The sequence below is a fragment of the Apteryx mantelli genome, chromosome 6, assembly GCF_036417845.1.
Source record: "Apteryx mantelli isolate bAptMan1 chromosome 6, bAptMan1.hap1, whole genome shotgun sequence".
In the NCBI taxonomy this organism is placed as follows: domain Eukaryota; kingdom Metazoa; phylum Chordata; class Aves; order Apterygiformes; family Apterygidae; genus Apteryx; species Apteryx mantelli.
In genome coordinates, this window is record NC_089983.1 from 37,088,624 (window position 1) to 37,102,174 (window position 13,551).

A 13,551-nucleotide genomic window follows, 5' to 3' on the forward strand; every position below is an offset into this window, starting at 1 on the left:
ATAGGCAGGGGGACCCAACAAGAGTGCGTGCAGTGTCCCCTAAATTGCTCAGCCCCTGGTCTGGTTACCACAAAGGGCAGTTCTTCTGCTTGACTTGCTTCAGCTGCCCAGATGCAGACAACGTGGTTCCTAAACCATTCCTCCAAGCCATAGCAACCTGCCAGTTTGCTGAAAGTGTACTAGTAGGCTGGGTTTTGTTCCAGTGAGTTTTGTGGATGTGAGATGTGCTGGCATGTCAGCCCTGCTCATTTTCTATGTAAAACAGATAGTGCAGGACAGCAGATGACACCTCCCCACAGTTCCACGCTTCTGTAGGCCTTGGGGACACTGCTGCTGAGGATAGGAAAGTTCCTTTCCCTTAGCTTTATTACAAGAGAAGGAATCAGTTATAACATTATTTCTTTCCTTTCTGGTGCTGGCAACTTACTTTCTTAGACCAAGAAACCAAGTCAGTTCTTGTAGGCTACCAAGCAAAAATTTTGTGATACTCTGTGGGGGAAAAATTTTATATCTGTCTCAGTCATCAAAATACTTGTTGTGCAGTAGACATAACTACATAGTAAAGGAATGTGTACTCGGCAGCACTGCCATTGGCAGGACATAAACACCTTAGAGTTTATCAGCATTCTGGGAGATGTTTATTACTTGTGTCTTACCAAGTACTTATCACCAAAAAAAAAAAAAAAGCTTGAAGGTAAGTATTTTCCTTATCAGCACAGACAGACATGGTAAGATTCAAGCGTTGTAAATATAGATGTTTTGAACTCTGGTGTGGCAAATCAACCATTTATAACACACCAGTTCATAGGTGCATAAGATCAAAGAGGATCAGGGTGACAATCTAATCTGATTTTCTTTATAATGGTGTCAGAGGACTTCCCTGCATTTAAGCCTGTCCATGTCCAGTGACAAGTCTTAGACTAGAGCAGATCTTTCAAAAAAATGTCTGAACAAAATGTCAGCTTTGCAGTGCCAGGGAATCCATCACCAGCCTGATTCCAGTGCTGCTCTTTTGAAATTGGGAGCCTCACTTCTAATCTGAATTTGTCTAGTTTAACTTCTAGCTTTTAGTCCTTGTAATTGGTTGTAGATAATTGCAATTGGTCTAGCAATGGTGTCTTGTAATGTCCTTACCTCTGGGTAAAAGAGCATCTGTTACAAATTTCTGTCAACCGTGTATGTATTAATATTAATGATCAAGTTGCTCTACAAGCACCTCTCTTTTAAGCTGCTTCTCATTATTCTCATGGTTAGCACTGGAGCCATTTGCAATTTTCAGCCTTTTCCTTGAAGTGTGGACACCAGAACTGGGCGTAATTTTCCAATGACAGCCAATTCAAAATTAAACAGAGATTAAAACCTCCCAAATTTTGCTTGGACAACCATGTATTGCTTTAGTTCTTTTGATATCAGCAGCCTCCATAGAGCTTGTCAACCACTGTTTGCCCACTGTAAACTTCAAGTTGCCTTCAGTCTTTAGTTGAATCAACTCTTTTCCAGATGTGTGGCCTTTATTACGTGGTTGCTTTAAAATATATAATCTTTATATCTAGTCCATCTAGTGATGCAGAGAGCAGGTCCCCAGTAAAAAGCAATCATCTTTATTTACCTTGTCTGCAGTCATTTGTCATCAACATACTTCATCACCCTGTATTTGTTTCCAGTCACTGATACACAAAATGATTGTAACTCTCCAATCGTGAATGTTTCCACCAGACTCAGTAATACCGGTCAGGACTAATTTGTATATTAAATGAGCTATTCCACTTCTTGTTTATTACCTGGGTTCACAGCATTAGAGACTACACAATTAAAGAATCTCTTCTCTTTGAGTCCCTTGGTAGCTTGATTAATTTTAATCTTGACATCTTGATTTCTGGCTAAATGAGTGCTCATTTTCACCCTTGTCTTTTGTCATTAGCTTAATACCCTCCTGAATACTTTAGCCTGTCTCCTGAAAGACTTATTCCCTTTCACTGAAATGACAGCCAACCAAGTTGTACAGTCTCTTTTTTTCTGTAGGTGGACCCGCACTGCTGAAAACTGAGATGCTCTGCCTTTCACTTCTTACTTAATTGTTAATTCCTGCAATCATATATGTCCCTGTAACTTGAGTCACAGCTCCAAGAAATGAGCACTCCGTCCTGTTATTTACTTGTTTCATTCAGAATATTCATTTCATTCTAACTGGTATAAATTTCCTGGCAAGGTTGGTCAGTCTTGAATCTTTTTTCATTGGAGTGTTTGGTTTCCTTGCAGACTGGCCTGTGTTGCAGTTCATGAGTATATCCCATATAGCTCTGTTTTACTAGATTGTCTGTCAGATATTTCTATGGTTTTGGTGTTGCGAATGCCAGTGATTGACTCCCTGTAATCTGTGAGCAGGAGGCTGGACTAGATGATCTCCAGAGGTCCCTTCAAAACCAAAATATCCTATGATCCTATCAAACTCTTCTCCCATTCCCATCTGGAGGAATTCTCTCCATTCTCTGCTTTATGAATTGCCAACCATTTTGTGGTCTCCATCCTGTCTTCATTTGGCAACTGTAGTCTTATAAAGACAATATGGGTTTCTACCCAGTGTGGAATAGCAGCTTGTGTGATGTGTGTATTCAGTAGAGGAAAACGAGCCAACTGAAGTGTTGCTTTTTTGTTTTTAATTACATTCTTGTTTCCTTCCCAGGCTTCTCTCTTCTACATACTTACATACTTGTGCCTCTGGAGGGAATATTCAATAGTGAATTGGAATGTTTAAAAATAAACCAAAATTTTGTAATGAAACATGTTCTGAAAGAACCCAGTTGCTGTAGGGATTTTTGCAGGGATGCAATCCTCATCTTTCATTTCTCAAAACAGAGGTTTTGACTCCTTGAGCTAAACGAGAATTTTCTTATCCAAGCTTTGTAGCTTGTTAAATGTCATCTAGGTGGACTAGTCATTACAAGATGATACTACACATCCCACCCATACATAAAGCAAGTCCATTAAACATCACTGCATGTAGTTTGTATTCAGGGTTTCATTCATGAGAGTTGAGAGTGCTCAAACTACTGCAGCAGGGATGTTAAACCCAGAAAGGATTCTCCTTCAGTCACCACCAGCCAAAAAAATTCTCTTCCATCTTCTCAAAAGCTCTCAAATCCGCTTGAGTTCAAGGCAGCTCTTTTTCTCCTAGCCAAACCTCCTGCATCTGTTCTGACCAACTGTGTGGAACCTGCTTGAAAATCTCTGTTAGGAATCAGAGTTTCTGCTTCACTTGTAATACACACCATTTATTTTCTTAGTGTCTTTTACTCATAAACCTGCTGAAAAGTCAATAGGTTAATTATTACTGACTTGAAATTAGAGTCTAATTTTGTTGTAAACAGTTTAACTGCTGTTCCTCCACTTTGGCCTCAAATACAGTCTGAGTTCAATGATACCCAGCCTGGTATATCTGCCAGCACCATAGATGTTTTGTCTGACATGTTAGCTATTAACAGTTTCTGCTCTTATTGGAGCATGAAGACTTGATCAAAGTATATTTTGTTTTGTTTTTTTAAATTCTGGTGTGCAAATGCTCTTTAAAATTAAAACAATACTTTTTCCTTAGATGCACACACACAGCTAATATTTGTCTTTTTTCCTTTTTGGAAAAACACCAAAAACTTTCATTGCAGGAAATTGAAAACTACTTTGGATTTACATCAAAAATGCAAACTTAGACAGCTCTTTGCCAGAATTCCCTCTCCATTAACATGAAAAACAAAAATCCCAGCAGAGATTCATGGACCAATGCTAATGGTGACGCATCACTTTTTAGCAATTTTTGTTTACCTGTGGCATCCTCCCATGTTTTTGCAGCATGTTAGCACAGCGTCTTAATGCAGGAGTGTCTTGATTATCATCTTTGACGGTTTTTCGCCTGTTGGAATTCACATAGTAAAAATTTCTCATGATAAGACACGTAGGATTGGCTTTGAAAAAGTACAAGCATGACTTTGTTTTCCTGTTCCACCACAAAAGGCTCTTCCCTCCAGCCCCCACTCCTCCATCTTCTCAAAGTAAGAAACAAAGATAACTTCTGAGAGAAAGAGAGAGAGAGAGAGAGAGAGAGAAGGGAAAGTCATGTACCCCAGCCTGCATGTCTCAGCACAGACCAGTGCCGAATCTGTGTCTGGCTTTGAGCTTTTATGTCTGCTCGTATGTTTTGATGATGTATTGTAATTGTTTTTAACCCAGCATCTGAAAGATAATTTCTGTTCAAGGTTCTAAGGCTGGTAACTTGAAAATCCACTTGAAGTGGGGAAATGATTCAAGTTTATCTGATACTTTATAAATTGGTCTTATTTGTAAGGAAGATGCAACATTAAAACGAGATTAGTGTTCATGAAAAACACCAAATCAGCAGGCTAAACCCAAACAATGGGTGCAGTGAGAGTTCCTTTATTCAATCCTGTGCCCTATCCAATAAGCACAGCCCAGAAAGTAAACAGTTTTAGGAGGAGGAAAAGTCATTTATATTTCAATTCAGTGGCCTCAGTGTTGGCATCTAGTGCTGTAGAGTGTCCTAGGGTAGCCTGGCCTCTAGCTGCCATTGCTGAAGGGCACAAGTCTCCTGAAGGTGCTCTGCCACATTTGCCAAGCCTGTGCAGGTCCTTGGGTCCCAGGGCACTGGGTGCCTGTGTTCAGATAATTAAACTGCAGCCTTGTTGCCCAGGACCTGTTTAGTCTCTGGTCCCTGCTGGAAGGCCTCTGAGGAACATCCAGTGAATGCTGCTTCTGGAGTAGGCAACTCATTACCTAATGACCTTCCAGATAGTGATAATTTCTGATCACCACCGTCAACTCCATTGGTCTTGTCTGATGTAAGTGGAAGACCACTGTTGTCAGCCTAAGGAGGGACAGCAGTTAGGACTCTTTCTCAGGTGTATCTCATATTGTTACACTTCAAATGTATGGCAGGGTATGAGGAAGTGGATTGTATCCCTGTGTTTGATTACTTCAGCTGCAAAGGGTGACAGAGTACACTAGACAGTTGTGTTCTTCAGAGCTGCTTGCAGGTTTTTTTCTTCCATCAGAGGCCCTTGCATTTCTCTATTTCGCTTCTCTACAAGTGCCCTACATGCTATCTTCCTCTCCTCACTCTATGCCATGTCCTCCCCTGCCTCAACAGGGCTATGTATCTCCATGTCCTGTGGTGCTGGGTCTGTTTGCACCCTCTTTCTTCCTCTGTCCTGTGCCACTCTTTTCTCTCCTTTTCCCCAGGATTTGCTGTTGCCTGCCTGCCTGGTGCCTGTATCTCTGTGCACTCACACTCTTTAGCAAGGTCTTGCCTTACTTCTCTCTGTGGCAAAGTCACTAACTTCATCGCTGTTTCCCCTTATTTCAGCTTCTTCTCTGTTTTCCAGGCCCTTCTCCACCTTCAGGAACCCCCACTGTTTCCACACCCAACCAATCATCCTCACAAACAACCCTCCTTTCCTTGTGCCCCCTTCCTGTCACACATTTTTTTTCCATACTTTGCCTCCTTCCTTTACTTCCTTGGGCAGAGTTGAGTCCATTAGTGGCTGGAATATCCCCTGATGTTCTGGAATTGATTGGAGGTGATATTCTGAAGTTATCACATTACAGGAAAATGCTGCCAAGCACCAGGCAGTCCTGGGTGCACTTTGACCCCTCACAGTAAGGCAAGAGTGGCTTCTTCCTCATGCTTTTGGTTTGCTTTTGCCATATGGAAATGGCAGATGGTGTTGATCAGGAAATCAATCTAGAAGCGTATCCGTTTCATGCTGTACACGAAAGATTTGTTCATTAAACTTAGAACTCTAATTTAAAGCCAATTAACAGAGTGATTTGAAGAGACTTGTTGTTTTTGAAGTTCAAAAGAGATGGTAAGTCTCTGATTTCAGTCTTTGTACATTCCAGAACCTGTATAACTATTGCAGTGTTGCCAGTTCTCGTGGGTTTTTCCTCTTCAATTTTATTTTTTCTTTTTTTGAGCAATGCGACTTTTGCCATGAGCTGGAACCATTTGAGGAAGCATTATGAACCCCCAGCTTTCTGGACAGTTTTAGTCCTACGTTTGGAGGTGAGTGGGTGGGCAGAACATGGGTGTCTTTCTACCTCCTTTGCTAAAAGCCAGTAAAGCTCCCTCCGTCCTCCCTTCAGCAGCCCAGTATTGTTGTTCTTGAAGCAGAAGTTGGGGAAGGGGATAGAAAGAGGGAAGAAGCCCTGAGCAGCTCAGCGTCCTCCCCACACCGCTTTCATCAGCATGGAGTCATCTCTGGTGCCTTCCCTCACTCCCCACAACATCTCCTAGAACATAGGAATCTACCACAGAAGCTTTCTCAAGCTTGGAAGGAGACTCCAGGCAGAGAGTTACTGCTGTATACATGCATAGAAATTAGGGCCGCATGCTGTGGCATGCGTAAGCAATCCTGTAGGATTTACCCATGGAGGCCGTTCCTAAGAATTGTCAAGACTGGAAACTTGTGCCAAGAGGACCCCAGAAGTGATTAGTTCTGAATTAATATTTATGCTGCTTTTACCCTAGATTGATACTCTGTAAACACTTGTAGGTCCTTCAGCAATAGACAGTGTGTTTGGATAGTCCCTACATTTACTAGTGGCATGTGGACAGAAAAAACTTTCTTGAGTAATTTGAAGCTGCTGCTGATATAAAAGAAAATAGAGGGGTCAAGTTTTGCTCTAGTATAGAGCCTATGACTTCACCGGGTTAACTGCTGCTACTTCCGTGTAATTGAGAACATAATTTGGCTCAGACCCTCAGAGACTGAAAAGGATCACAGGAGCCACTGTATTTAGCCAATGTTCAAAACGGTTGGCTTACATTTGAATTTCATAAACAGATCGTGTATTCAGAAGGCTTCAGTTGTATGACACAGTCCACTGCAGAAGAAGAGGTGGTGGGAGTATCTCCTTGTTTATCCTAGTTAAAATGGCATGCCAGGAAAAGCTATCGAATGTTGTATTTTATCAATGTGTGGGACAACGTGGCAGAATGGATAAAGTATCTCACTGTGGGTGCGTGGGGACAAACCTGACAAGAATTATGCAAAGGCTGCCCTTGGTTAACCCAGCTCTGCCCATTCACTCTAAGAGCCGAAAGCAGATGGATTTATGGCTGCATTGTGGATGTGGTGTTGGCATCAGCAGCTGGCACACCTTGACTGTGTTCTGTTGTTGGTGACGGGAGCTTTCTGTTACCCCCAGAGCTGTGTGTGAGGAGAGCAGGCAGAAATATATTTAAAACAAAGGAGAATATAGGCATCTGTCTGATAAAGCACAAAATATTCACAGAAACAGAACGGCTCCTGGAGGCCTCCTTTGGAAATCTCTTCCTGATGTCATGCTGGGCAGCATAGCTGTTGGGCACCACGGTGGTATTCAGTGAGTGTAACGGGGTCTGCGCGGATTAGACCCGTGTCAGGGCGTCATTGTCGGCGTCTGCCTTATATCAGAGAGACTAACTCCCGCAGTGGTACTTAATCTTTAAGGAGAGGTGGTCAAAACTGGTGCTTCATGTTTCACAGAAAAGCTGGGAGAGAGGGAGCGGGGAGCCTGCTTTTTTTTTTTTTTCTGCCCTGTCTAGGGGAGGGAGAGGGGGTTTCCTGATGAAAGAAACCCCCCGAAGAAGGAAATAATGACTTTTCAAGAACAGGGTGTGCGGGGGGTATGTCTGAGTATCTGTTTATTCCCAAGTATGCTGCAGTCACTTTCAGGCTGATGCCCTCCAAAAGAGAGGCATTTTGGGACAGCTCTTCTGACCATTCCTCAAGCACTTAGCAGGAGGGATTGTTTTATTAGGAAAGTTTATGGCTTCTTGTTTTCCCTCAAAGGCAAATGTGACTTTGTTGTTTTTAATTCTGTTGGGATTTCTCTCTTTTAATATACAACACAGCTGTTAAAATAGCTGGGGTTGTCTAGGGCAAATCATATAGCACTTTCCTTGTTCAGCTCTCAGATGGCTGCCTTTTTAGTGTCGTTGCAGAATTATATTACAGGGCATATGAATAGTGCTGGTATTAGTGTCAAAATCAATTACCCAACCCTCCTCCTGGAGAGAAAGTTACAGACCTTAGGAACAATCTGAGTAATCCATTTTGGATTTCTAATTCTGAGTAATGACGGAGGGCAGAGACTTGTGCTTGAATAAGTGCACAGGGTCTTTCTCTGTATAGTCACTCCTAAATGCATGCTCTTTACAGGAAAAAGCAGGCTCCCTGTGAAACCCTTTTTCATGCCAAATGGCTCACTGCTAAGATTAATCTGTCATTGAATTTATAAATTCTGTGTGGCACAGAGCTGCAGAAAAAGTTTAGCATTGAACAGAAAGCAAACTATGTATTGCTTAAAAAATGAATGCTGTGCTCCTGGATGGTGTGGATTGACTGCCTCCATCACTATATCTTCTTATACTGGTAATAAAAATACTTCCAAAGCCTTGTGCCTCCAAGGATCTCAAAGCACTTTGCAAGTACGGCGAAGTACTATTCCCTATTTTACGGCTGTGGAAACTGACTGCAAGAGGGGTTAAGCTTTTTGCCCAGAGACGCAGAGGAGACTATCAGAGCCACCATAAGACACCTGCGGCGGAGGTGCCGAGCACGGCAAGGCTTGTGGGCTCCCGGCGGAGGTGGCTGCTGGGCACCTCTCGAAGGAGAACATCTTTTGGTCATCGCCGCCTGGGGGAGAAGCTCTGGGCCTCGCTGCCAGTCAGCTCTGCCACCAGGCACCTTGACAAAGTGAAAAGAATTACAGCCGCCTTATCCTAAATCCTCCAAGATTAGAGTTGTTGTATTCTATTTTTTTTTCTAATCCAGTATTTGAGAAGGATTTACCTGTTTTTAATACAACCATTTATTAGAATTGCTTTTTATTCATAATTCATTTGAAAAGTAAACATACAGCTACAAAGGCCAGATTTTCAAATACGGGCCTGATCTCCTGTCAGGTTTCAAGTGGATAAATGACACATCTGAAAAACTGGGTCCCCACCGGTGATTGGAGATCTTGCTTCAGGCGCCTTGCTGGAAAAACCGTGGCTGCAGCCTGCGCCTTTCGCAGGAGAATGGCTTCAATTTCTGGTTTCCACCTTGCCCAGCGTGGCCGCAGTCCGCAGCCCCCGGGGACAGCCGGCAGCACGCGGGAAGCTGCGCGGAGAGAGCCGGGGCCGCCCCGGCGGGGGGAGGCTCGCGGGGGCGCGAGGGGAGCGTCCGCTTTCAAACCAAAGCGCGAAGCCTTGAAAGGCGGCCTGAGCAGAAACAGGTGGGGGGCCAGTAATTTACCCTCTGAAGTTTATTTGGTTAACGAACAGAAGCCTGGGTCAAATACTCCTCCAATTCGAGTGTATTTATTACACATGTCCTCTGTAATCCAGCCTGATTTCTGGATTAGGCCTCTGTGAAGTCCTGGCCCCCAGGAGCCCGTCCCATGTTTGCCGTCGAGCCCAGCACAGGCCGAGGCAGGACCTCGGGGCCGCCTTAGCGCTGGCGAGAGCTCTGTGCCACCAGTGGAGCCTGTAGTTGCGGCTCCCCACGTTGCCAGCGCGAGCTTTGCTGCAAACCGCGACGGCGTCTCCGTCGCTGAGCGGTCCCCGTGGCCTCCCAGAACGAGCTCCTCGCATCGCGGCGCACCGCTGCCTCCGTGGCCACCATCCTGCCCGGCCCCGGCACGCTTCTCCGCTCCAGAACTAGGCGCAGTGGCTCTGCAGGACCAGGGCCAGCCCGCGGGCAGGTGCTGCCGGGAGTGGGAGCAGGGCCGAAAGCACGCCGAGAGGAAAGGGGAGCGTTTTGAAGCAGCTGGCGGCAGAAGAGGAGGGGGTTCGGGACAGCCTTTCTGGAGCACAGGCGCCACAAGGAGGGTCTTGCCTGAGCGAGGAGGGCTAGGGCAGGGGAGCCGGGATGCCCAAGCCCGCGTGCCGGCAAGCACTGGAGGTGTGAAGGGTAAAGACAGGCGAGGGGACGAGCGCTTGGAGAAGCAGCCCAGGACACGCCGCGTTCCTCTGTGGCGCTCTGAGAAGTTGCTTTTGTTTTCTCTGCTGGTGATAAGGGACGATGATAGCAAAGCTGTTGCCGTTTGGGCATTTTGTTCTCTCTAAACACACCGGTCGGATGGTTTCGTGTCCTGCTTTGCTTGTTTTCGCAGCGTCGCCAGCCCCAGGGAACAAGCGCAGGCTGTTGGTGCTGCCACCCCGAGGTCCAGGTGCAGGAAACCTCCCTCGGGTTTCCAGCCCGTGCCGGAGCCCCTGCGGGGCACGGAGGGCCTGCGGCGCCCCGCGTGCCAACAGGCCTAAAGGAGGAAAAAACAAACAAAAAAACCCCAAATGAAGTGCTTGTGCCTGGGCCACAGCCAAGTGAAGGGCAAGAGTTACAGATCATGCATGGGAGTTCCTGAAATTTTTATGTGGTTTAAAGTTTTTCGGAGTGTTAACTTTCTAATGCCCAGGAGCCGCTTACTCCTCCCTTCCCAAGTAAAGTGAGGGAAGTTTGAACTGATACAGTGGCAGTAAAGCTAACTTCATACCCAAAAAGGCCTCTGGTTTCCTAGACATTTTTTGGCTCATCCAGTTAATTTCAGTGAGTTAAAAAGCCAGTGTGCTCCAGAGTATCTCAGGAGCTGAAAATCCACCAGATCTACATTAAGAATAGATGGGAACGGAGGAATTAGCGGGGGGTTTCTCAAGACCAACCTGCAGGCAGTAGTACTGGGTCACTGTGGAGGTTCTGTGAAAATGGGAGTCACGTGGAGACATTTGAAATAAAACAATTTAAAATGGGGGAAATGAAAGTATTTACAGTCAGAAATAAAGCATGCCAGCTCATTTAATAGAAACTCAATATATGAAATTTTAGATACACATAATTGGGTTTGGGAGACAAATTTGAGATAGGCAAAACATGTTTCAGGTAACGAAAGGTTTGGGAGCCGGTATTTTTCATGGATGTAAGTTTAAAGAAAATCTTCATTTGTGCATTGATATCTTCTGTTTTGTGGAATTTTCACTGGCACTTAATTTGCCACCTGTAACGGCTAAAGGGGTAGTTGATTTTCACATATGACTAGTCAGGAAAAAAGAAGTTGGTTGGGAAAGAGGAGTCTGTGGATGTTAGTCTGAACTAGTGAGAGCTGAAAGGACTCCTGCATGCCTGTTGTGGCTTATTCATAAACACTGCTGAAAAGTTACAGTCAGCTTGTAGGTTCACTGCCAGCATATAGAATGACCACCAACGGGGAGAAAAAAATCATCTTAAATTTATTTTTTCCAAGTTATCAGTACTTTGAAAGTTTTTAACTGACTCAGTTTAATTGTTATGATGGGCAAGGACTGACAGATCCGTTTGATGCATTCTAAATTTTGGAATCTCACCTGTCCTTTAATCATGGAAAACCCTTTGGACCAGCTTTATCAGACAGCCCAAGTTTAAGAGAAAGAAAAAGTATTTTGATCTTGATCCTTGTAGGTCTTCAACTACCTGGGGTCACTGGGATCTGCAAGTACGGATCCCTTTCAGGGTTGTACTGTTTCTGCTTGTAACTACTATAATGACTCTGTTAGGGTTAGAAACTCAGGTGATCTTTGCAGCTCACAAGTTACTTTTGAGCTATGCTGAACTGTTGGCTGCTTCTTTGGAGACCTGATTTTGCTTGCTTTGTTAGTGACCAGAATTTGGTTTTATTTTATGTCTTGTAGGGTTGCTGAGCTGGAAGATGCACATCTAAGATGGAAACTTCTGCTTCGACTGCTGCTGGGAAAAAAGAAGGGAAAGGTGCAGTTCTGGAGGGGAATGGCTTTACAGAGACGGGGAAGAAACCCACTCCTTTAGCAGCTACAGGAACAGCAGTGGCACAAGGAGGTACTTTATGTTTTCCACACTTTGAAAGCAGCAGGGGTGTTTTTCATTAGACTGTTAGAATTTAATAAGTATGGTGGCATCTGTCCTCCTGTGAACACGCTGAGTTTATTGGGGTTCTTGGCCTCCGAAGGTCACAGGAATTGTAAGCTGTGTCACTGCATAGCATCCAAACGTTATTGTACTGTGATGAGGCATCATCGCTTCTAACAAACTCAGACCGGGGCGGGGGAGAGGACAGCAAGCTGCCACTGGTGCTAAATTGCCACTGAATTAGACATAGTCATCAGAGAATTGAGACAATCAGTCACTGCTAACCACTGGTGGATTGGCCTTACACGATACACGCCACGTATTGCCTGCTGCTTCTCCACAGAGGAATTAAAATGTCGTTGATGAGGCTGGCTGGAGCTAAGTGAATGTCCTGTTAACGTGATCAGGGAAGAGGTGGTGTCGTGCGTCGGCTGTGATTCTGTTAACGAGCTAAACAGCCTTCACTGCTGCTGGCATTTCATGATTAGCAAGGAGGTTGGACTCGTCTAAACCCCCTGTAAGAGGGTTTGCAAAAATAAAGCAAACCCTGTTTGTCTGCACTGTGCCTGCTGCATCAGAAGTAGCTCAGATCTTGATTTCTTTTTCCTTCGGTTAGTGTTTTCAGAGAGGATTTGGTCCTGCTGGTGTTGAAGTCAATAGGGAAGCTCACATGGACCCCAGCGGGGTCAGTTTTGGCACAAACTAACACCGAGACGCGAAGATGCCTTGCTTCTGGCTGCTCCCTGCCTCACTGGGAGGGCCTGCGAAGAGGCAGGACAACCTTGGCGGGCACCCATCCGTCACCGCAGCCCCTTGTGGAGCAGAACAGTCTGCTACCTGCCAAGGCACATTTCTGCTCTGGAGAGGGCTAGAAAAGGGCCTAGGTGGAGCAGGCAAAATATAGCTCCAGGAAACATCCCTCATTGACTCACAGGTGCACAGGGTTGGTGGATCTCCAAAGAGACACTCTTGCCCTTGGTACCGACACCTTCATGGCAGCTCCAGCTGTTGGCAAGGCTGTGTGTGCTGGCCAGGCACCGCACGGCCCCTTCTGAGGGCTGGGACAGGGTGTCCTTTCTGGGTGGGGAGACAAACTTAGAAGGGACTTCACCGGCTTGGATGTGATGAGAGGCATCCCAGCTGTGTAAACTTTGCAGGCAGCTGTTTTTCCTCTTTAAAATATACCTTATTGCTAGCCTGACTCTACCTCAAAATTAATCCTTCTCCTCCCCTTCCTTAGATGCGTGGTAATTTCTCATCAACCCAGGAAAGCAGCACAATTCTTCTGTGGACTTCTCTGCTGCTCACGCAGCTCAGTGAGTTTAGATTTTCTGTTGGCAGAGTTGTGTTGATAGATTCTGGCCCAAATTGCTTAAATCTGCTTTATCTATCCCTTCTTTCCAAGGCCTTAGTTACCCATTTTTTGTTTTCTCATTGATCTTGAAAGATTAGGATGTATGGAATAAGGAATTATAATTTATCAGATCTGTTCATGTCTTTGAACTTTGTTAACCAAAGGAAAGTATTTTCTTTTTTAAAAAAAGAGAAAACTCTGGAGAACCTCTGACAGAGGATTGCTTTAGAGAGAGACAACTTCAAACTACTAAATGGGTCTGAGCTACCTTCCTTGTTGCGAGTACCATATAAATTGGCAGAAAAGGAA

At 44.8% G+C, this 13,551-nt stretch overlaps 1 protein-coding gene across 6 annotated transcripts in view; it reads left to right on the forward strand.

Annotated features, from left to right (window-relative positions):
• GLI2 (GLI family zinc finger 2) overlaps positions 1 to 13,551 on the forward strand; it is a 205,656-nt gene that overhangs the window by 41,666 nt on the left and 150,439 nt on the right. For 5 of the 6 annotated variants that reach the window (XM_067299278.1, XM_067299283.1, XM_067299282.1 and 2 more), the window contains exon 2: positions 11,696 to 11,858. In XM_067299278.1, the coding sequence (XP_067155379.1) occupies positions 11,726 to 11,858 (133 nt within the window). In that variant the 5' untranslated portion in view covers positions 11,696 to 11,725. Of the gene's footprint in view, positions 1 to 11,695; positions 11,859 to 13,128; positions 13,205 to 13,551 lie in introns of those variants that run through there. The other variant, XM_067299281.1, reaches the window with a different exon arrangement.